General features: G+C 22.9%; 4 protein-coding genes across 6 annotated transcripts; 3 read left to right on the top strand and 1 right to left on the bottom strand.

Annotated features, from left to right (window-relative positions):
* The first annotated feature begins 306 nt into the window (after positions 1–306).
* LOC122855714 (protein YIF1B-A) lies at positions 307–2,199 on the top strand. The gene is made up of 4 exons (XM_044157273.1): positions 307–547; positions 799–887; positions 952–1,332; positions 1,407–2,199. Exons 1-4 carry the CDS (start codon positions 517–519, stop codon positions 1,938–1,940), a joined length of 1,035 nt encoding a protein of 344 aa, XP_044013208.1. The 5' UTR covers positions 307–516; the 3' UTR covers positions 1,941–2,199.
* A 240-nt stretch (positions 2,200–2,439) lies between these two features.
* Positions 2,440–13,258, top strand: LOC122855713 (phosphofurin acidic cluster sorting protein 2). 3 transcript variants are annotated; one of them, XM_044157271.1, is made up of 12 exons: positions 2,440–3,075; positions 6,946–7,249; positions 7,661–7,948; positions 8,025–8,124; positions 8,235–8,390; positions 8,862–8,969; positions 10,549–10,829; positions 10,906–11,111; positions 11,177–11,524; positions 11,593–11,987; positions 12,066–12,182; positions 12,253–13,258. In XM_044157271.1, exons 1-12 carry the CDS (start codon positions 2,972–2,974, stop codon positions 12,384–12,386), a joined length of 2,541 nt encoding a protein of 846 aa, XP_044013206.1. In that variant the 5' UTR covers positions 2,440–2,971; the 3' UTR covers positions 12,387–13,258. The 3 variants fall into 3 exon arrangements, with proteins under 3 accessions (XP_044013206.1, XP_044013205.1, XP_044013207.1); XM_044157270.1 differs by having other exon boundaries at positions 8,859–8,969; XM_044157272.1 differs by lacking the exon at positions 8,862–8,969.
* Positions 13,259–15,451: 2,193 nt separating this feature from the next.
* Positions 15,452–18,504, bottom strand: LOC122855711 (UPF0692 protein CG33108). Its single transcript, XM_044157268.1, has 4 exons — positions 18,128–18,504; positions 17,278–17,781; positions 16,883–17,215; positions 15,452–16,816 (listed from the first exon to the last, which is right to left on the bottom strand). Exons 2-4 carry the CDS (start codon positions 17,538–17,540, stop codon positions 16,615–16,617), a joined length of 798 nt encoding a protein of 265 aa, XP_044013203.1. The 5' UTR covers positions 17,541–17,781; positions 18,128–18,504; the 3' UTR covers positions 15,452–16,614.
* An 803-nt stretch (positions 18,505–19,307) lies between these two features.
* LOC122855712 (transcription factor BTF3 homolog 4) lies at positions 19,308–20,745 on the top strand. Its single transcript, XM_044157269.1, has 3 exons — positions 19,308–19,560; positions 20,221–20,592; positions 20,688–20,745. The coding sequence occupies exons 1-3, from the start codon at positions 19,483–19,485 to the stop codon at positions 20,718–20,720; spliced, it is 483 nt and encodes a 160-aa protein (XP_044013204.1). The 5' UTR covers positions 19,308–19,482; the 3' UTR covers positions 20,721–20,745.
* The last annotated feature ends 948 nt before the right edge of the window (positions 20,746–21,693 follow it).

Here is a 21,693-nt window from a genome sequence, read left to right as displayed (position 1 = left end):
TATGTTTTAATTAAAACTGATAAAAAATAATTTAATGCGTTAAATACTCGATTGAATTATTATACATAATTTTTTTATTAATTAAATAATAATTTGATTACTATAGTCTCACTCTAAAATCATTTGATTATTACATATTAGTATTGTTATTTATGTTGAAAAATTAATTTGACATGATTCAATAATTATTATTGATAATTATAGTTGATGAGTATATTTTTTTTTTTAAACAACTACCTGGGAATCTTTTTTATCAACAGAATAAAATAAAAAAAATTTAAAATTCTGTAAACTCTCACTGGCTGCTCTAGTAGACAGTCAAAAAAAAAAAAAGAGAGAAAATAAAAAAATATTTTTATGGAATGACAAGGCGACGTGTAAGTTTACATTTTGTTATAAAAAAAATGATAAAATAGCTCCAATCATCAATAAAAAAACATAAATATTAAAGGAAAAAATAAATTTCAAATACAACAAGACAATACAACAACTTGAAATCATAATAAGAGCACAAAAATGAACTATAACAATTCAGGTGCTCGTAGAGGTATGTGTCATCATCAACATTACAATTAAATCCCATTCATCACTCCATCTGTCAAACTAAATAATATTAAATAACCAATTTGAAAAATAAATTAACTATCACCCTTTAAATACATTAAAATACATTGTGTTTATATTTTTAAAATAATGACATATACAGAATTAGAGGTTATGTTTTCATAAAAATAAAAACCCATAACAAATATATCAATAAACATAAAATAAAATATTTGTTGTTATAAATTTATCTAGGCAAGCCCAAAAGGATACTAGATCCTTCAGCAAACTTGGCTCCAACAGCTTCATCAACACCACAAAGTCCTTACATGTACAACCAACAGGTATGTTCAATAAAAATATATACATCAAAAATAATATTATAAATAACAATTAAAAATTATTCAGATGCCTATGAACAATATTCCACAACAACAAGAATATGGCTTCAATATGCCAGATCCATCAACACAAGCATATGGTTTTAATCCATCAACAATACCACAACAAATGCCAATGCCAATGCCAATGCAACAACCATCAATGCAATATAATCAAAATGAACCACCAAGAATTGATACATTTGTACCAACTCAATTTCCAACTCAATTACTTGCCGAGCCAATTGTCACAAATATGGCATTAAAATATGGTGATGCACTTGTTGACACTGGTAAACAACATCTTGAAAAATATGTACCAGTTACAGCAATTAAATATTATTTTGCTGTTGATACTGATTATGTTTTTCTTAAACTTGCATTATTATTTTTTCCATTTACACATACGGTAATTAATTGTTATAAATTTATATTTATTAATTAATTTATCATTTTATTAATTATTTATTTTTTGTTGTTTAGGATTGGTCTGTAAAGTATGAACAAGATGTACCATTACAACCAAGATATGAAAAAAATGCACCAGATATGTATATACCAACAATGGCATTTTTAACATATGTTGTTATGGCTGGTTTATTACTTGGTACACAAGAACGTTTTAGTCCAGAACAACTTGGTATTGTTGCTAGTTCAGCACTTGCATGGAGTGTACTTGAACTTGTTATTCATACTGTAACATTATATACAATGAATCTTGATACTAGTTTACGAACACTTGATTTACTTGCATATTGTGGTTATAAATATGTTGGAATTAATGCTGCGTTATTGTTGTCACTTTTACTTGGACGTTTGGGTTATTATATTGTCATTGGTTATTTTAGTATATCATTAGCATTTTTCTTAATTCGATCACTTAAATTACGTGTCATACCTGAGGGACACTCTACATACACAGCTATTGGCAATAAAAGAAGACTTTATTTTATACTTTTTGTTGCTGCATTACAGTCAGTCTTCATGTGGTGGCTTTCTTATCATCTTGTTGAATGAGATTAATCATTTTTTCTTTTTCTTTTTTCTTTTTAATATATATAATTAATACTGTGTCATTTTGATAGAATTTTTTTTTTTTTTTCTTTCTCTTGTTTTTGTCAAATTATTATATTATTAATATTATTGTGATTTTTTTTTTTTTTTCATTCATGTTTAGGAGAAAATTTATATTCTTAAAAAAAATTCAAAATTTTTGTAATAAAAATATTTTATTATTTAAGAATTATAATAATAAACATTAAATTATCATTGAAAATTTTTTGTGACATTTTTATTTATCCATATTAATTTTTTTTAAGGAAAAATAAATAAATTTCAATTTTTTGTAAATAAAAAATTCAAGCTGCCGCTATTTTAATACGCAAGCTTGATTCGTCGAGCCATTTTAAAACTAAATAATAAAATCAACCAATCATGTATAAGCTAGAAATTAATCTAGAGTCCCTATTATCAATAAAAAAAAAAAAAATCATATTGACTCTCCATCTCTCTTGGATACTTTACTCCAATTTATTATTGTAAGAGAGAGTAAATTTATGTGATCATCTGATCACACATATTTTGTGATATAAATTTTTGTTTTGTATGTATTGAAAAGTGGTGGAGGTGGTGGTGAATAAAATGCCGACGAGACAGACGGGTATAATCTTGACGGCAGGGTGGTGTTGTTGTTGGTGTATGCGTTAAGAAAATACATGTTCAAAAATTACATACATATATCACAACGTGGAATATCGCAAATAACATACATATTTACATATTTTTAAAAAAATATATTCATCTTAAAAAAAAATAAATAAAGAGTAAAAAGAAAAAAATAAAAAGTGTCTCTTGTGAGAGTGTGTGTTGTGTGTTGTTGTGTTGTGTTTATATTCCTGTCATCAGGGATGTTTATAATTCCATCAGTGTAATTTTATTTATCATCAAAATATATAAATAATTTAACTGATGATTATAATAGTTTATGAAATTATACTGATGTGTTTAAATAAATAATTGTGATAAGTGTTATATTTATAATTTTAACAATGGCGGAGCGTATGAAAATGACGACTCCTGCCAACCGGCCTGTACCAATGAAGCTTTTTGCAACATGGGAAGTTGATCGTACACCACCCAATTGTATACCCAGGTAAATTTAATAAATACTCCAATAATCATCAATACATTTACTCCAAAATGACAGTTGTATTTAATTTATTTTTACTATTTTTATTATTGTTTTATTATTAATTATAATGGATTTTCTTTGTGATGAATTTTGGAGGGAATTTTATTGATAAAGAAAAAGGAAATAAAAAAATAAAAGCACAACTGTCAAGATGACAAACATCCGGACAATAGGGAAATGACTTGTGATTATCAGATACACATAAACTATGTTTATTTTATTTTATCTTGACATGTCATTATCATCAATCATCATCATTTAAAACAAATTTTTATTGACAGATAAAATGAAAATAAATGTTTTTTTTTTTTTATTTTTAATTGTAATTATTATTTGTTTTTTATTGAATTTTTTTTAATCAGATAAATTTATTTATTTAAATATTTAAACAAGAAAAAATATATTACTATTTGTTTATTAACTTTTTTTTTTTTTTTTTGATAAAATTTAATATTAATAATAAAAAATGAAAATAAATAAATTTTTTTTTTATATGGCGCATTAAATTGCATTGGTAGACGAAAATTTGATTATTATTTTAAAATTGACTCATCGAGAATTTAATCCCAAGACGTGAAGAGAGAGATAGAGATAATTTTAATTTAATTTTCTTAAATTAATTAATCGTAGGAATTTAATTAAATTAATTTTAATTTTTTAAAATAAATTTGCCAAAATAAAATGCCTATTTCTTTGTTTAAAATAATAATAATTTAATTAATAATATACATGGTTAATAAATAAATAACATGGGTTAAAATAAACAGAAAAAAAATGTAAACATAAAATAAATTGAGAGAGAGAGAGATTTACATTTCCTGTGACACTTAAAATTGACAGCTAATCCCGGCTCATTCAAACGGGTGCTTCAATGACAGGATTATCAACTTCAATGTCATTGTCATAAATTAATATTCATCGACAGTAATAAAAAAAATAATTACATATTTATATTAATATAAATAGAGTATTGTAATTAATTTTTTTTTTTTTTTTTTTCGATATTAAATTCGTATTAATTGATTGAATTTGTGGGGGTTTGTTAAAATGAGTCAATAGCAACAAATGTAAGTAATGATAAGGTTTCATCGTTGCTTTGTGTAATTAGATATCACCTCTTTTTTTTTTTTTCTTCTTCCCTCTCTTGTTGAGTAAATTTATATTCGACAACCCGTTGCTATGTTTTCGGTAAACATGTGGTAAGCACTAAATCGGTTTACACATACAATTTTTTTTTTATTTATTTTTCCTTTTTTATTCACACTTTATGTATTATATTATTATTATATTTTCATTTATTTATCTTGAATTAATTTTTTGAAATAATAAACTTGAGATGTATGTTTTTTTTAAGTTAAAAATTATTGAACATTGTTTGTTATTATTTTTAACTTGTTAAATGATTAAATTAATAAATAAAAATTATTGAATAAATAAATATACTTTTTTTTTTAATTAAAAAATATTTTATTGATGAAACTTTAAATTTAAATTACATCAAGTTTTAAATTCGTTGTAAAAAAAATTAATAAACAAGTTGCCAAAAGAAAAAAAAAATTCAATGATATTTTTAGAAATAAAATAAGATTGATTATATTTTTTTGAGGAAAAAAAAAAGGAAAATTAAATTCGTGTGTTTTATGTGTCAAGAGAGCTTGTAATAAATTTTTATAAATCAATCAGTTGGGTTGATTAATTAATTCAATCATTAGATAGTTAATTAGTTGGTTTTTTTTTTTTTTAAATAAAATATGACCACGACCTTTAAATATTATTATTTTGGCGTCTGTCTGTGACATTGGCATTGACGTAACATTGTTGCTGCAATGCGGACATGTGTTGAGGGCCAAAAAAATTTCACATGATATTTTAAAAATTATAATATATTTCGAAATTGTATGGTTTATATTTATTGTTAATTAATTGTGAGAATAATACACTGTCTTTGTTTGTGTTCTGACATTTTAAATTAAATTTATCGATGAGAATAAAAATTAATAATTCTTAGAGTCTGATTTCCATGTGTAATAAAAAAATTAAACTGTCAATTCTCATTTCTGTATTTCAATTGAACAGACAAGAATTTAATTTCAATTCTAATAAAAATTTTTATACATTCAAACTCACTGGATAATAAAAAATATAAAATATTCTTAGAAAAAAAATTAAATTTAATATTGATAAATGTATTTTAAATTTTTTTTTCCTACATTTTTCTAATAAAACCATCAAGGATAGAATTTTTCTATTTATAAAATCTGTCGACCCATGAAATAATCATTGCAAAATATTCAACAGACACCTCACCTTCGAAACTTTTCATGAAAAAAAAATAAAATATCTTTCGTCATAGTTTTCGATTATCGAAATAAAAAAAAAAAAAAAAGAAAATATTGTTTTATTCATAAAAAAACATGACTATTAAATATTTATACTCATTGTTGATTTAATTTATTATCAACACATTTTTAATTGTCCTCCAACATATTTAAATTTAATATATTTTCATATCGAAAAAAAAAATTTATCATTGCTTAGGTGTATATTGTCTTGTACTCGTTTTATTCGTCTACAAGTCACGAATCAATATTCCATTTTCAGACCACGAATGATACGTCACATACATATGTATCCAAACAAATATCAGGTACAATCATATCGACATACAAAATATATAAAAGAAATATATTAACTTATTCTACAAACTGATAAAATTTTACTCTTAATCAAAATATAAACTTGATTGAAAAAAATTTCATATCTTTTTGTTATTCAATATGACAATCTTGATATTAATTTATTTACAATGACATTTTCATATATACATTGTATTAAAAATATTTCAAAAATCAATAAAATAATATTCAAAATAGAATATACAAAAAATTAAGAGTGGAAAAAATTTCACATACTGCCAAGGGTTGTTGTTGTTGAAATAAAATTATATCGATTTGATGTCACTGACCAGTAAACCCACCTCGAATTGCAATTTTTATTTTTTTTCATTTCAATCAAGTAACTAGTATTACAGATTTATTATTAAACCTCATATATATATTTGATATCTATTTTTAAATATAAAAATAAAAAGTAACATGAAATATTTCTAAATTATTTTGCAAAAAAATTTAATGATTAAATATAAAAATAATCAAATCAAGATGTTTTGATAAAATAAAAATTAGTATATAATTTTGTGATTTAAATATTTTAAATATAATAAAAATCATCAGCAATTTAATTAATAGCAGGAAAGCCAGTAGGTGGGCCCTTTGTCACGAAACCGACCCCCTGGAGCCACACGCACATGTACTTTTATTTTTTTTATTTTTTTTTAGCAATTACCTGTGTCGCCCTACTGTCTGTCTGTTCAATTCTTCCAATCGATATAAAACTTTTCAACGTAAATAGAATCCACGTGCTTATTATTCTACATTTTTTATATTATTTCAATTTAATATATTACATTTATTATGCATATTAATCAATTGATGATTGATTAAATTGATAAGAAAAATTGTTGTTTCAATAATAAAAATAGGGAAAAAGGTAATTTTTTTTTTTTTAAGTGTTCATTTTGTTATTAGGAAATAGGGTTTAATGTATATTGGAGTTTAAAAATTATTCAAAGTTTAGGAAATAGGCTTGTGTTGTAATCGGACACTCATCGCGTGTTGAATGAGCAATAAAAATTTGTTGAATATATAGTTTAGTTGCTATATATACATATTGACTTATTGAGGATAAAAATAAAATGTAAATTTTTTAATATTTAAAACAAGTTTTTACTTGTTACAAAATGTAAAAATCGTTATTTTTTTATGTTTATAGGCTTTGTACATTGACATTATCAAGACTGGTTATATTACGATCACTTGGTGTTGATTTAACGTCAATCAGCATTGCAGTTAAAATGCAAAGTTCAAAAAGAACATTAAGATCTAATGAAATAACATTACCACCAAGTGGAATACTTGATACTGAATTGGATTTACAATTTGCATTACAATATCCACATTTTTTAAAAAGAGATGGTAATAAATTATTGATACTATTACAAAGAAGAAAAAGATATAAAAATCGTACAATGCTGGGATATAAAACACTTGCTGAAGGTTTTGTCAATATGGCACAGGTAATTTCCATTTTTATTTTTCAAAAAAAATATATTAATCTGATATTTTTATCACTTGTTATGATAAAAAAATTAATATACTAATCGAAATTTAATTAATTAATGAAAAATTCAAATTTTCGTGCAAACAGAATTGAAAGAAAAAAACCACAAATTATTTATACAGCCTTGAGTCATAAATATTCAATGATGTTTAATCATTTAAATGATTAAAAAACAATATTTTCATTTTTCCTAATTATCATATTTGATTAATTTCTAAATAAAACAATAACGTCAATTTTTTTAAAACAAATTAAATATAAAATAGAAAAAAATATAGTTTGATAATAATAAATTTGTCATTTATTTGCCAATGATAATATATACCCAATGTAAATTTTAAATAATGAAAAAATAATAAATTTTTAGGTATTACAAAAACAAATGGATTTAGAATTAGAATTAATATACGATAAAGCAGAAAAATACGGTGGTAATTCAGTTGTACTAGCAAAAATAAGTGTTGTTGGATTAACATCACAACCAGTTGATCAAGACAAACGTTTATCAACTGATGTAAATGAACGTCTTTGTCCAGAGTACAGTGATGAAGAGGAAGAATTTAGTTCAGAAAATGAAGCTGAGGGTAGTGACAGTGAGCCAACTCTTGAAGTACATCGAAGAAAAAGTCGTGCTAAAATGCCAGCAAATGCAAGAGTAATTAATCAAAAAATAAATAAAATAAAAAAATTCAAATTCAATTAACTAACTTTTATTTTTATCAATTGTTTAGCAAAGAAACTTGAAGCAAAAGTTTATTGCTTTGCTAAAACGTTTTCGTGTCTCTGAAGAATTGGAACATGATCAAGCTGAAATTGGACAAAAGTTATCTGGTATATGATTGATTAATTTTTCTTCTTTTATTATTTAATTAATTTACTTTTTTATTCTTCTTCAACAAACAATTATTATTAATTAATTTATTATTATTATTTTATACAAGGTGGTGATATGGAAATTGAAGAATTATTTGATGAACTTGAAGATTTATCTGACAGTGGTCCTGAGTTGGATACAATGTCAGTTAGCAGTACACCAAAACCATCATTACGACCATTTTTTAGTTCTAGTCGATCACTTCTTGCACCATCAAATACTGGTAAATTTATCATCATTATTATTATTTAATTATTTATTTAACAATGTAGTATTGCTGCGACAGTTATATCGCAAAATTTAAAACAATATCAATCGTTAATCACAGCCTATTTATTTTTAAATGCAGTTAATATAAAAATCATAAATCATTTATACATAATTAAAATAATAATGATAATAATAGCATGATGATTATTATTATTATTGTTGAATTTTTTTTTATCACAAGTCTTGTACTTTTGCTTATTTTCAAGCAGATAAATTAGTATTTTGATATTTAAATTAAAAAAATTAATTTTGCTTTTGAATTAAATAATTTTTGATAAATTATAATAATAAACAATTGATGACAGTTTATATTCCCCTTGATTATTTAAATAAAAAAAAAATTTATTTAAAAAAAAAATGATAAAATTAAGTAAATCTTGGTGGAATTGGCTTTGCACTGTTGCATGGTTCAATTCGGTAGTAGTTACCAGAGAGGAAAGTGGAGCAAATACATCACCAGCAACAACACATGTTCAATCATCATCCAGTCAAATTGTCAAAGATAAATCACGTAATCGGCATACAACACCAGGTACGTAAATAAACATTAAAACAAAATTTTAAAACAAATAAACTTTTCGAAAATTCATATATCACCTTGATTTAATTTTTTTTTTTTTTTCACTAAAAATAAACAGTTATTTATTTTTCTTATTTATTAATATACTTTATAATAATAATAATAATTTCTTTTTGTTTTTTAAATAGTACACTATTATTATTCTTATAATTAAGAAAATATTAATTTTTATTTTTTATTTCTTTCTATGCTTGATGTATTTTTTAAAATTAATTTTATCAATAAATATTGATATTTTTCATTTGTCACTAGTGGAAAATATAAATTATATTTTTTAGATTAACAATTAATTGTAAATATTCCAGATAATTTATTTAACAAGCAAGATATAATTTAAATAATTTTTTTGATTCAAGAAAACCAATAACATCATATTTTAATTTAATAATAAATAATAAATAACAACAACAAAATAAATAGTAAAAAAATTATGTAAAATAAAATGCATTTTATATTTTAGTTTATTTTATTTTTGTAGTTTTAAAATTATTTCATGTAAAGAATTTTTTTCATGTAAGTTTTTAGTTGAAATAAAAATTTCATTGGTCAGCTTTGAACATCCTGTATATATTTATATTATTTTTTTATAATTTAAACACTAGTATTATTGTTGAATTATTTATATTTAGAATTTAAAAAAACAAAAATCATTATCTATTCAGCATGATTGTCCTTATGTTAAATTTCTCAACAAACATGTTAAATTTTTTTGTTTACTCTGATCAGATTACGTTGAATAAAAATTTAATCGGTAAAAATTTCCAAGTCCAGAGATTATTCAGGGCTCTTTGGTGGCCTAAAATTAAATTTTTAAAAAGCACCCTAGACACTTGGAAGCATCTCTGTGGAATAATATTTAAAAAAGTAGTTTAAATTTGGTGAAAAAAATAATTTTTTTTATAATTTCGAAAATATGAAAATGTCAATTCAACTTTTGCCCTTAATTTTCTATTTTCTAATGAATTATAAATTTTTTTTGTCATTTGAATAGTTAAAAATATCCCAATGAAAATTAACATTAAAAGAAAAATTTTAATTATATTTTCAACATCATTTGATCAGTAATAAAAATTTTTTTTTAAATATTTTTTCCATGAATATTTTACACAATGTAAAAATAAAATAATGAATAGTATTGATATAAAAAATAATAATAATAATCTGACGTCTCTATCTATCTGCTCAGTACACGTACGTATTCCTCTTTTCACTTTTATTGCATATTTTATGTATTTTTATCTACCTGTTTGAATCTGTGACGATGTTAACACTGTAAGTTATTTTTAAAGCACAATAATTTTTTATTTTCAATGTCTCGTAGTTTCCAATTATAATTTTTTTTCCAATTTACATTTTAGAATAGAAAAAAATAAATTACAAATTGATTAAAAAATACAAATTAATAATAACAATATATAGTAATAAGATATTAATAATTTTATTGCAGTGAAAAGCAAAAATTTAATTAAAAAAAAAAATAAATGTAATTAAAATAGACAAATGAATTTTAAATAAATAAATAATATTACAGAAAGATGTGGAGATAGACAGAGTGATGATAGTTCAAGACGAGCAGACAGTGATTCCCATCCAGAAAATTGGACAGATCATGAGGCAAATGATGCACCAACAGTTGTTGCAGGATCACCACCAAAATCTGATTATCAACAACAACAAAATAATAAAACTGAAAATACCGATAGAAAAAGTAAATTATTTACAAGAGATAGAGGTACACCAGGTAGTAATAAATCGAAAAAACACAGTTTAAGTGTTGATCTTAAACCACCAATGGATTTAAATAATTTAGAGGTAATTTTATTCAACAAAATATACATCAAATAATTAAAATAATGGATATTTATTATTTGATTTAATTTATGTTTAGCCAAGGAAAGCATTAGTTGAGCAATTATGTCGAGTTTTACCAGATGATTGTCTACCAGAATCAATAGCTCTTGTGTCACTGTCAGATCCAGGTGGTGCAGCATTAGCAGCACGTCTTCAAGAACGTAATATCAGAGTTTTAACAACTGCATCACCAGCAGATATTCGTGCTACTTTTACATGTCTTATTGCAAGAATACAAAAATTGTAAGTTTATATTTATTTAGTTTATTTATAAATGTAATTGTAATTAAAATTTTTTTTGTTGATAGCTGCAACAGTTCAGCTAAACCTCCAGTACCAATAAAAGTTGTGATAGCTGGTGGTGATGGTTTTATAAATGGTGTATTAAAACATTATGTTGATTTATTAAGTTTTCGACCACCAGATTGGCAACAATATCTACGTTTTTTTATAGTACCACTTGGTTTAAATACATTATCAAAATATTTATGCTCAATAGATAATAAATATTCAATATTATTTGGTGATGAATGGAAAGAACTTTTAGAACGTGAAGCTGGTGGTGCTGGTGAGGGTGCAGCTAGAGTATTTGATTATTTAATGAATTCTGGAACAACACTTTTACTACCAATTGCTGAGGCAATGGTTACATACAGGTATAATATTTAATAAGTCAATTAATTAGATGAAAAAAATAATAATTAAATGAATTTATTTTAATTAGAGAAACAGATGATAGTAGTCAAATATTTATTCCATTTGTAAATGACGTGAGAGTTGGTTGTCCTGAAAATAATACATCAGCATCAGTTGATTTTGATGAGGCTGGTATGGCTGTGTCATATTCACCACCAAGTTTACCACCACCAAGTTTACCAATACCACCACCAACTAGATTAACACCACCAAGTAGTCCAAATGTCAGTCAACCACGTGAAGGATGGGAGCCAGTTGAATTACAATTAGATTATTGGAGTAAACCAACACTTGGTGATAAGGGTAAAAGTACATTACGTCAAGCATTTCGTGCATTACATGTACAAAGATTACCAGCATTATGTGAATATCCTGGACAATACTTGTCAATGAATTTTACAACAAAAGAAAAAAAACAAAAGAGTGAGGAATTATTTCAAAAAATTGTATTACACTGACAACATTTTTTGGATAGATATTAATATTCTTTTTTTTTTATAGTTATGAGACTTGGAAAAAAAAAAGAAAAAGAAAAAGAAAATGAACCAAAGAGTCAGGCTGTTGATGGTGTTACGAGATTAATATGTTCAGCTAAAACTCACAACATTCCATTGAGAGGTAATATCAAAATATTGACAATAATTATTATTTTTTAATTTAAACAATAACAATAATAATTATATTGCAGTTACAATTGATGGAACTGAATGGTACGGTGTGAAATTCTTCCAACTTTCAGCCCAATGGCAAACACACATTAAAACATTTCCTGTTGCAATGTTAGGATATAATCCAATCCAACAAACAACGAGTTTCAATTAATATTTTAACGTAAAAAATTTTTTATTTATTATTATTTTATATTTTATTATGATACTCTGTCGAATATTTTTAAAATTATTTATCTTTTCAAGTGTTTATATAATTTTTATTATTTTTATTATTATTTCATGCAATCCAAAGACATATTTTCTTCCTAAATGATATTTTAATTATATCGAAATAATCTTCTTTATTTTTTTCTTTTTAAAGTTTTCATTTGGTATTTTTATTTTGGCATATGTCGGCTATTTCTCGTCAATTTATCTGATGCCAAAAGAAGAATTAAAAAAAATTAATAATAATAATGATAATAATAATAATAATAATAGAATTTTTAAATGAAAACGTGTATCATTCCTTGCTCGTTGTTTAATAACTGTTGTGAGAGGTCATGAATATTTTTCGTAAACTTCATGACCAATTTAGACCGAATTATTAGAATTGTGATTAGATGAAAATTAATTTATAAATAATTAGCACAGTTTATAAAGTCATATTAGTGTTAGCAGCGTGTACTGTTGCCAAGACTGTCTAATGCCAAATTCAGATTAAAAAAAAAAAAAACAATTATTGTATTTATATTTTCTGCCAATTGTCTCGTTAACTCAAATGCTGAAAAAAATTAACTCATTATTTTTTATTTAATTAAATTTATATTTATTTTTTTTTTTGTTTTATTAATTTTTATAATTTTTATCCTTGTTTTTTATTTTGTATTTTAATTATATATTTTTTTTCTTTCGCGCTAGTCTTAAATTATTAATTAATAAAAATAATGACAGTATTCAAATACAAGTACTCATGTATACTAGTTGTTGAAATGAACTTTAGAATTAAATAAAAGAATTACAACGGGGTAAAAAAAAAAAAAAGTAACAATTGTATTGAATTGTAAATAGGCATTCGTTGTTTAATTTAATTTCCATGTGAGATTTAAAATACAATGCTCAATTATACGTGAAAATTAGTTATCAATTAATGGCCAGGTACTTGTGAGACTGTCTCTTTTTTCCAATTGAAAATCAATATAAAGAGATTTGTTTATTATTTTATAAATATGCCTGCCATTCATTCAACTACTCAACATACTCTTAAATAAAATTAAATTAAAAATCAATACTTTTTCGCACAAATGAAAATAATTATTTTGAAAATTTATTTATTGATTTTTTAATAGTAATTAATTTTTCAAGTGGTCGATCCACATTTATATAAAAAAAATTTGCAATAAAAAAAAACAAAAATTAATTTTATCAAATGTAAAAGAATAACTGAGTCAAAAAGTAGAGCAAAATATTTTTTTTACAAATAAATTATAATGCTGAAATATTGATTGATAATTAATATGTTAAAAAATTGCAATAACAATAGATATATTTAATTTTTTTTCATGATTATATAATTATTTTTTTTGTAGTTTATGATAGACATCATAATATTATTCACTGACAGTTGTAAAATGAGTGATAGTAGTTTTTTTTTTTCGTTTCACAATTTATAATTTATCTGTGACAAAGCCTAGTTTTATTAATTTAAATTTATAAATCGTACATATTTTTAATCTAGTCATTGATAATTGATTAAATATAATTATCTATCAGCAGCTGGAATGAATAATATTGAATATTATTTAATAATTATTTTCACACAACACTGTGACTTTATTTGTGAAGAAAAAAAAAGCAAAAGGTATCATTATCATGTCAAAATAATGATCCATAATAATAATAATTTGTTAATTGGTATTTTTTGTATTTTATTAAACAGTCTTTATATATCAAGTGGGGCTATGAAAGGCAGGCCCAAGCTCAAAGCTTACAATAATGTAAAAAAAAAAAAAAAGATAATGAATAATAAAAATACTAAAAAAACTCGGTAATATATTATGTTATTGATAAAAAAAATAATAATAAATTAGTCTGATTTAGTAGAATTAATTGTAGGTATATTTTGTGCTTAAAAACATTGAAATTTCATTGTGAAAATAATCATTTTAATGATAATTTTAAATAATAATTAGGCGTGAGTTTAAAAAGGCTGTAAAATGTTTTAATCCAATTATTTTAACAATTTACAAAGCTCAAAAATAAAAATTATAACTGTTTGATAAAAGGAAATGAGTGAAAATTTAAAATTAAAAAATTAAAATCAAAATGATGCATATCCTGTGTGTACATTTGTCAAGCTTGTCTCCAGTTCGATTACTCTTACTGTTAAATGTTTTAATCAAGTGAAAAAATTAATAAATAAATGAAAATTAATTTGTGAAAATAATTGAGAAAGAGTATATTTAACATGGAAATATCTAAAAGTGCCTGATTAATTGAATTTTAAATAAAAATTGACAAAAACTTTTTTGTTTTAAGCACAGATAGCAGACATGAAATAAAAACAGTGATATTTAATTAATAGCCTGTTTAAAATATCAATCATTCATAAATAATTATGAGATAATAATGTGTGATAAATATTATAATTTTAAAAAAGCACAAAACTCTCTAAAATGTCATTAATTATTATTTAATATTAATAATAAAATCTTGTATTCTGAGCTTTTGTGATTTTTCTTCTAGTTCATTTTCAAATTATTTATTTACTTTTCATTCTCAAACGAGGCTCAGGATTCAAGTAGTTTTAATAATTCAGTTATAAAAAAAAAATATCTGAATTGAATGAAAAATAAAAGGAAATGAGCATTGGAAATGGTTAATAAATAAAGCTAATAATAATTAAATGAATTATGTATATTTGAAGATAAAATTAGAGAAAAAAAAAAAACGTACATATATGATGAATTTATAAATGAAAATAAAATTAATAATAATACATTTAAAATTAGAAAGAAAAAAATAATAATATGTTGTTGATGTTTGTAAGCTTGAAATATAAATGTAACGCGTTTTTTATATAAATTTTAATTGTGTTTTTTTTTATTCAATGAATTGTTATATTTTTCACTATTTTTATAATTTTAAATATCATTTAAATTTTAGTTTTTTATTTATTAAAATAAATACAAATTATTAAAAGAAAAAAAGACAATTTAAATTGGAAGGGTATTAATAAGTTGAAAATTTTTTTTATTTATTTATTTTTATTAATTCATTTTATTTTTACAATGACAAGATTATCTCATTGGGTCCTTTTGTTTCACAATTTTCTTTTGTTATTTAATTTTTTGTTAAATTTTTCTTAATTTTTTATTAATTTCATGATTAGAATAAATAACATCAATTATTTAATTTTTGATTATTAAATGTGTTTTAGTTAAATTTTACAGCCAATGGACAAAGAAGCAGAAAATTTAAAATTTTATTTAGAAAAGAAAAAAAAAACAATTTTTCCTTTTTCATACTTCATTTATACTTAATATACTTACATATTTTAAATATTTTTTTTTGTTTAATTACAATTATGAAGATCCATAAATATTTATCTCTTTGTTCGATTTTTTTTTTAACTATTAATTTATTAAATTTCTTTTTAAAAGTAAATTTTTTACTTTGGCTTTTTTTTGTTTTTTTTTGATCATTAAATGAGAGTTAGATAAATAATAATTATTTCTGTTATACAATTTATGATAACAACTCAATATATCATTCAATTCAAAGTAAACAAAATCAATTTCATAGAAAATCAATAAACTTAAACTAAAATATATATTTCATTTAAAAAAAAAAAGAAAAACAAAAATCATTAATTATTTTTAAATAAATGAACGACTTTGGTAAAACAATTATAATAATGTCAAACAAATATAACGATTATAAAAAAAAATTTAAATATCAATTGGTTTGAATTATAAAATTCTAATTTTCCTTTTACTTTTCTCAAAATGAATTTTCAATTATCCACATATCACAGTTAATAATTGTGGCTTCATGAATCCATTTTCACAATGCAAATTGATGAAAAATAATTAAACCCCCCAAAAAAGAAAAGACAATTGATTCAACATTTAAAAATATAAATAGCATATTTATCGAATAATATTATCAAAGCTTATAGAATTGATAATAAAAGCACAAATATCAATAATTAATCTATCATATATATTATTTAAATATAAGCATCAAAAGGATTAATAATTATAATGATTATTTTATCAATACGTGGACCAGACGACACATGATTTCTCAGGTAATTGTTATTTAAAAAATAAAATTCATATAATAATAAAATAATAATAGTAATAAAATAATAATAATTATAATACCTATTATTTATTTCAAATATATGGATGTAAAGATAGAGCACGTGAACGTAAACCTCTTTGGCCCCCAACACCACCTTTTGGAATAACATAACCACCAGCATGTCTTGCTGTTCCTTCTTCTTCTAAATTACCATTACTTTCAATTAAATCACGTAATGGCCAACATGCCAAATGTCGTGATTTACCATGTCTTGCAAGTACATAGTAGCCTTGTCTATTAAATAATAATTAGATTTATTATTAACAAATTAAATTAAAAAATATATATAAATTAATTTACCTTGATGCAATAAGACCAACAAGTAATGCCCAATGTGCTTTGTGTCCTTTTTTCAAACATGGTGAATGATTAAAATCAGAATCATATGGAATAAGTATCATAGCACCATGTGCCAATGCATGAGTCAATGCATCTGGACATGTTTGTAAATCAACAAGTATTTCTGGTCTATGATCTGGTAAATATTCAGCAGCAAGTGTACCCATAAAATCAACTGAATATACCTCACCATGTTGTGTAAAACCACGTACTCTTGCTTCAGCTAACAATTGACTTACTGATACTGGTTTTGTATATTCTTGTGATGCCATTGCTAACGCAACAAGTCCACATCTAAATAAAATAAATAATATCAACATTTTGCTATTTTATAGATTTTTTTTTAATAAACTTACTGTGGACCATCTTGAAGTATTGGCTCAACTTGACAAAAATACATAACTTCAGCATCTTTTAATTCATTTCTAACAATTAATTTTTCAACTTCAGCTTCAGCTGATGTTAATGTTATTTTAGCCCAGGGTGGCAAATTTTCACTTTCAGTAACAACATTTTTATCATTATCATCAATTTTATTATTATTTTTATTTGATTTTTTTACTTCTTGTGAATCTTGAATTTTTGGAGGTCTTGGTATTGATAGTGGTGGTGCTGGCATGATGATTTTATTTTACTATATTTAATTTTTCTATTGAATTTTTTTCTATGTTTTTATTTCCTTTTTTTTTTTCTCGCTACAATGTTTACTGTATTTTATATCTTCAACACAATCAATTTGGATGAGTCATTTGGAATTTGATGAGTTTTTTTTTTCTAGTATTATGCTGATAATTGAGTTCAACAACATTTTTTAAATATTTTTTTTATATAACATAGTAATAATTATGATTATTTTAGCACTGGAAAAAAAAAAAGAAAAAACAAATTAAAAAAATTTTTTTTTTACTATAAAAAATAAATACATTCATGTTTTTTTTATTTTATAAATGTTAAAGCAATAAAGCTATATTGAATAATAATTATTAGCAATAAATAATTCCGTTATAAATTTTTACAATCGCCCATGATGTGTATGAGTCATCATGCCTAATTTATCCGAAACAATTTCGAACGTCATTCTCATTATTACATAATTACAAAAAGTAAATAAATTAATCAATTATTATAATAAAATAACGTTAAAATATATAAATTAATTTTAATTAATAATAATTGATTAAAAAAATAATACATATAAATTATTACCTTGATAAAATTAAACTCAAGTTGATGATATGCCTGATAAATGTAGATTAAATTTGTAATTTTGTTTTATCATTATTAATAATTGTCACTATACTTGTGACACTTGATTATTATTTATAAATAATTATTTAAATTCACAAGAACATTGTTAATAATAATGACAATTTAGGTTCAACTGACAGACGATGAAATGATCGATCGTTGCACTGCAGCTGGTGGTGACAATCTCTTTTTTCTATTTTTTTATTTTTTATTTTTATGTGTGTGTATTATATAGAGTTATATATATATATACACCTATATTGTTTTTTTATTTTTCTTTTCTGCAAATGTACTTGACAAGTGTTTTATGTTTAACCATCCCAATATGGCTGCCAGCAAGGTTTTTTACTCAGTTTTACTCAATTTTATTCTAGAGAGAAAAAGATAAAATATCATTTTCTTTTTTTTTTTTTTTTTTATTTATGATAAATATGGCTGGGTTTTTAAAAATAATATTTTATCATCAAATAAATATAATTTGTTTTTTATAGTATTGACCTATATTTAATTTATATCAGTAAAAAAATCATATATTTATCAAAATAAATAAAAAAAAATTTTAGTTTTTTTTAATTTTACATTTCATAAGTTGTTTGTTTGTTGAATTTTTTTTTTTTTTTTTCTTTTTAGTGATTAAAAATTCCTAATGATAAAAAATATATTATATAAAAAATAACAACAATAATTATTATTGACAAATAAAATTAATAAATATATTTTTTTTATAAAATTAACACTAAAAATAATTGATATTTTTTTAGAAAATTTTCTTACAATTAATTTTTATATTTTTGCTATTTGTTTTTTTTTAAAAAAAGAAAATTATTTACCGCTTTTTATATTTACAAGATAATAAATATATCTACATTACCGATAAATTTTTTTTTTTCTAATTTTTCACTTCTACTTTTCATAATCCTAGACAAAACTGCGACAATTATAAAAAATTGTATTAAATTTATGAATTAAATAAATTGTCTAAAAATTATTAAAAAATAAAAAATAATTAAATTAATTTATCTATAATATTTCAGTATAATAAAAAATCCATAAATAATATTTTTTTACAAAATAATTTTAAATAAGTTATTGTCTTGAACGGAAGTCGATTGTGTTCGCTCCGGAAATTAATTTGTGACGTACAAGGCATAGATGCGGTCTTCCATTTTCTCGATCCTTTTGGCTAACAGTGTTGAGCACGTGTTTACTTGCCGGTCGACACATAAAAGCACTAATCATTACAATTAATTATATATTAGCCATTACTGATTACATATCCAATCATCAGTAATAGTAATTATTATTAAATAATCATGAATCCAGAAAAACTGAAGAAATTACAAGCCCAAGTGAGAATTGGTGGTAAAGGTACACCCCGTCGTAAGAAGAAGGTAAAAAAAAAAATTTATTTTTATATTTGTGTGTTAAAAAAAAAAAAAGAAAGACAAAAACCAAAATTTTTTAAACGAATCATTTATTAAACACTTTAACATCATTATTATAAACAATTAATTATTGTCTTGAAAATAATTAATTATTATTAACATTATATTATGCTGTCAAATTAAAAATACATGAAATTGTCCAGGTCCAATTTCATCTCATCATGGTTATGAACGGCCCTGGGGGCATCTTGAATTTTTTTTTTTTTCTTTTAATTTTTTTTTTTCTTTTAATTAAATTATTTGAATTTAGTTAATTGTTATATTTAAAATCAGTGTCGATATAATTATTTATGTAATTATTATGGTGGTTTTAATGATTATTAATTGTTTTTAAAAACGTGCGTCATTTGTTCCATTCGGTTTGATGCCGACCTTGATGTGAATTGCTCCATTTTATGTGATACGACCATTCACTGCCAAATATGGCTATTACGTATTTGTCAATTATTTTTTAGAGCTAAAATTATATTTTTTAAACAAAGAAAAAAGGGACCACATGGTTTATTATTGTTAAAATTTGTCAATTAAAATATATTTGTCATAATTGAGGTTAGAAAATGAGAAAGTTGATGATAATTATTGGTTTTTTTTTGTATGTTTAACTAGGTAGTACACGCAACAGCAGCAACTGATGATAAAAAATTACAAAGTTGTTTAAAAAAATTACAAATTAATGGAATTCCTGGTATTGAAGAAGTTAACATGATCAAGGATGATGGTACAGTTATTCATTTTAATAATCCAAAAACCCAGGCAAGTCTTGCTGCCAATACATTTGCCGTTACTGGACATGGCGAAAATAAACAAATAGCTGAAATGTTGCCTGGTATTTTGAGCCAACTTGGACCAGAAGGTTTGAATCAATTGAAAAGATTGGCAAGTAGTGTTGGTCAAAGTAATGTTGGTAAATCAGCACTCGAAGAAGATGATGAAATACCAGATCTTGTTGAAAGTTTTGATGAGGCCAGCAAAGGAGAGGTAAAATTCATTTTTTAAATGATTTTAAAATTGTAAAAAGTAATTAATTTGTTGGCTAATTTATTAACTTTATTTTGTTTTGTTGATTGTTCAAGGTTGCCCCAAAGAAAGACACCACTGAGGCTTAAATTTTCTCAACAATTTTCAACGTAAGTTATTGAAAATAATGGATAATTATTATCATTTTTTTTTTGTTTATATTATTTTGATTTAATTGTAATACTAATTATTCATTTTTATTCTTTACAGATAATAAAAAAATAAAAAAAACAAAAAAAAAAAATAAATAAAAAACTGGTCTTAATGTACAGCGTTTAAAGCTGAAAAATAATTTTGTAATTTAACTGCTGTAATAAACAGAAAAAAAAAATTTAAGTAAGAAACTAAAAAAAAAAATAATCATTCATTGTTTTTAAAAAAAAAAAAAAAAAATGTGAGTTACATTGATGTCAATATTGATTTACATTTTTTTTTTTTTAATATTCTACGATGACTCAATTGCCGACAAAATAATTACGTATTTGCAAGTTAATTTTTTTTTATTTGCTAAAATCTTTTTAATAATGAAAAAAAAAAAAAAAAATTAAAAACCTCGATTTGATGAATTGTTAGATCTATTATTTGTCCTCGATTTTTTATTTTAATGCTTCATTTGATACTATCGTTATCACCGTTTTGTTATAAAATAATTTTATGATAGAATACAAAATTTAATTTATCATAGTAGTTACTTTTTTCTGATTTCTTTATTTTAATAATCAAGATGTAATGATGATTGGCATCATCGAGGATGATGGTACCTTGATATTTTAACATTTATACAATTTAGGAAATATATTTGTAATCAGTAAACGAGGTAAACATTGGCAATCTTTATAGTTTAATACTCCAAGAATACGTTAAAATACTTGATAAATGATAATTATTTATAGCATCTAGCTGATGCTAGAGTTGTCATACAAGTCTATGGATATTAATAGTGTGAAAAAATTGTTTCTTTTGCTGGAAGATGGACAGCTATTTTTAATTTTTATAAAATATAAACCTGGATATTAATAAATCAGTTAATTATTATATTTTTATAAATAATGCTTAGCATGA

This window comes from Aphidius gifuensis, linkage group LG4 (genome assembly GCF_014905175.1).
Source record: "Aphidius gifuensis isolate YNYX2018 linkage group LG4, ASM1490517v1, whole genome shotgun sequence".
Classification (NCBI taxonomy): Eukaryota; Metazoa; Arthropoda; class Insecta; order Hymenoptera; family Braconidae; genus Aphidius; species Aphidius gifuensis.
Note: the sequence above shows the minus strand (reverse complement) of the source record. Positions and strands in the feature narration are given on the sequence as shown.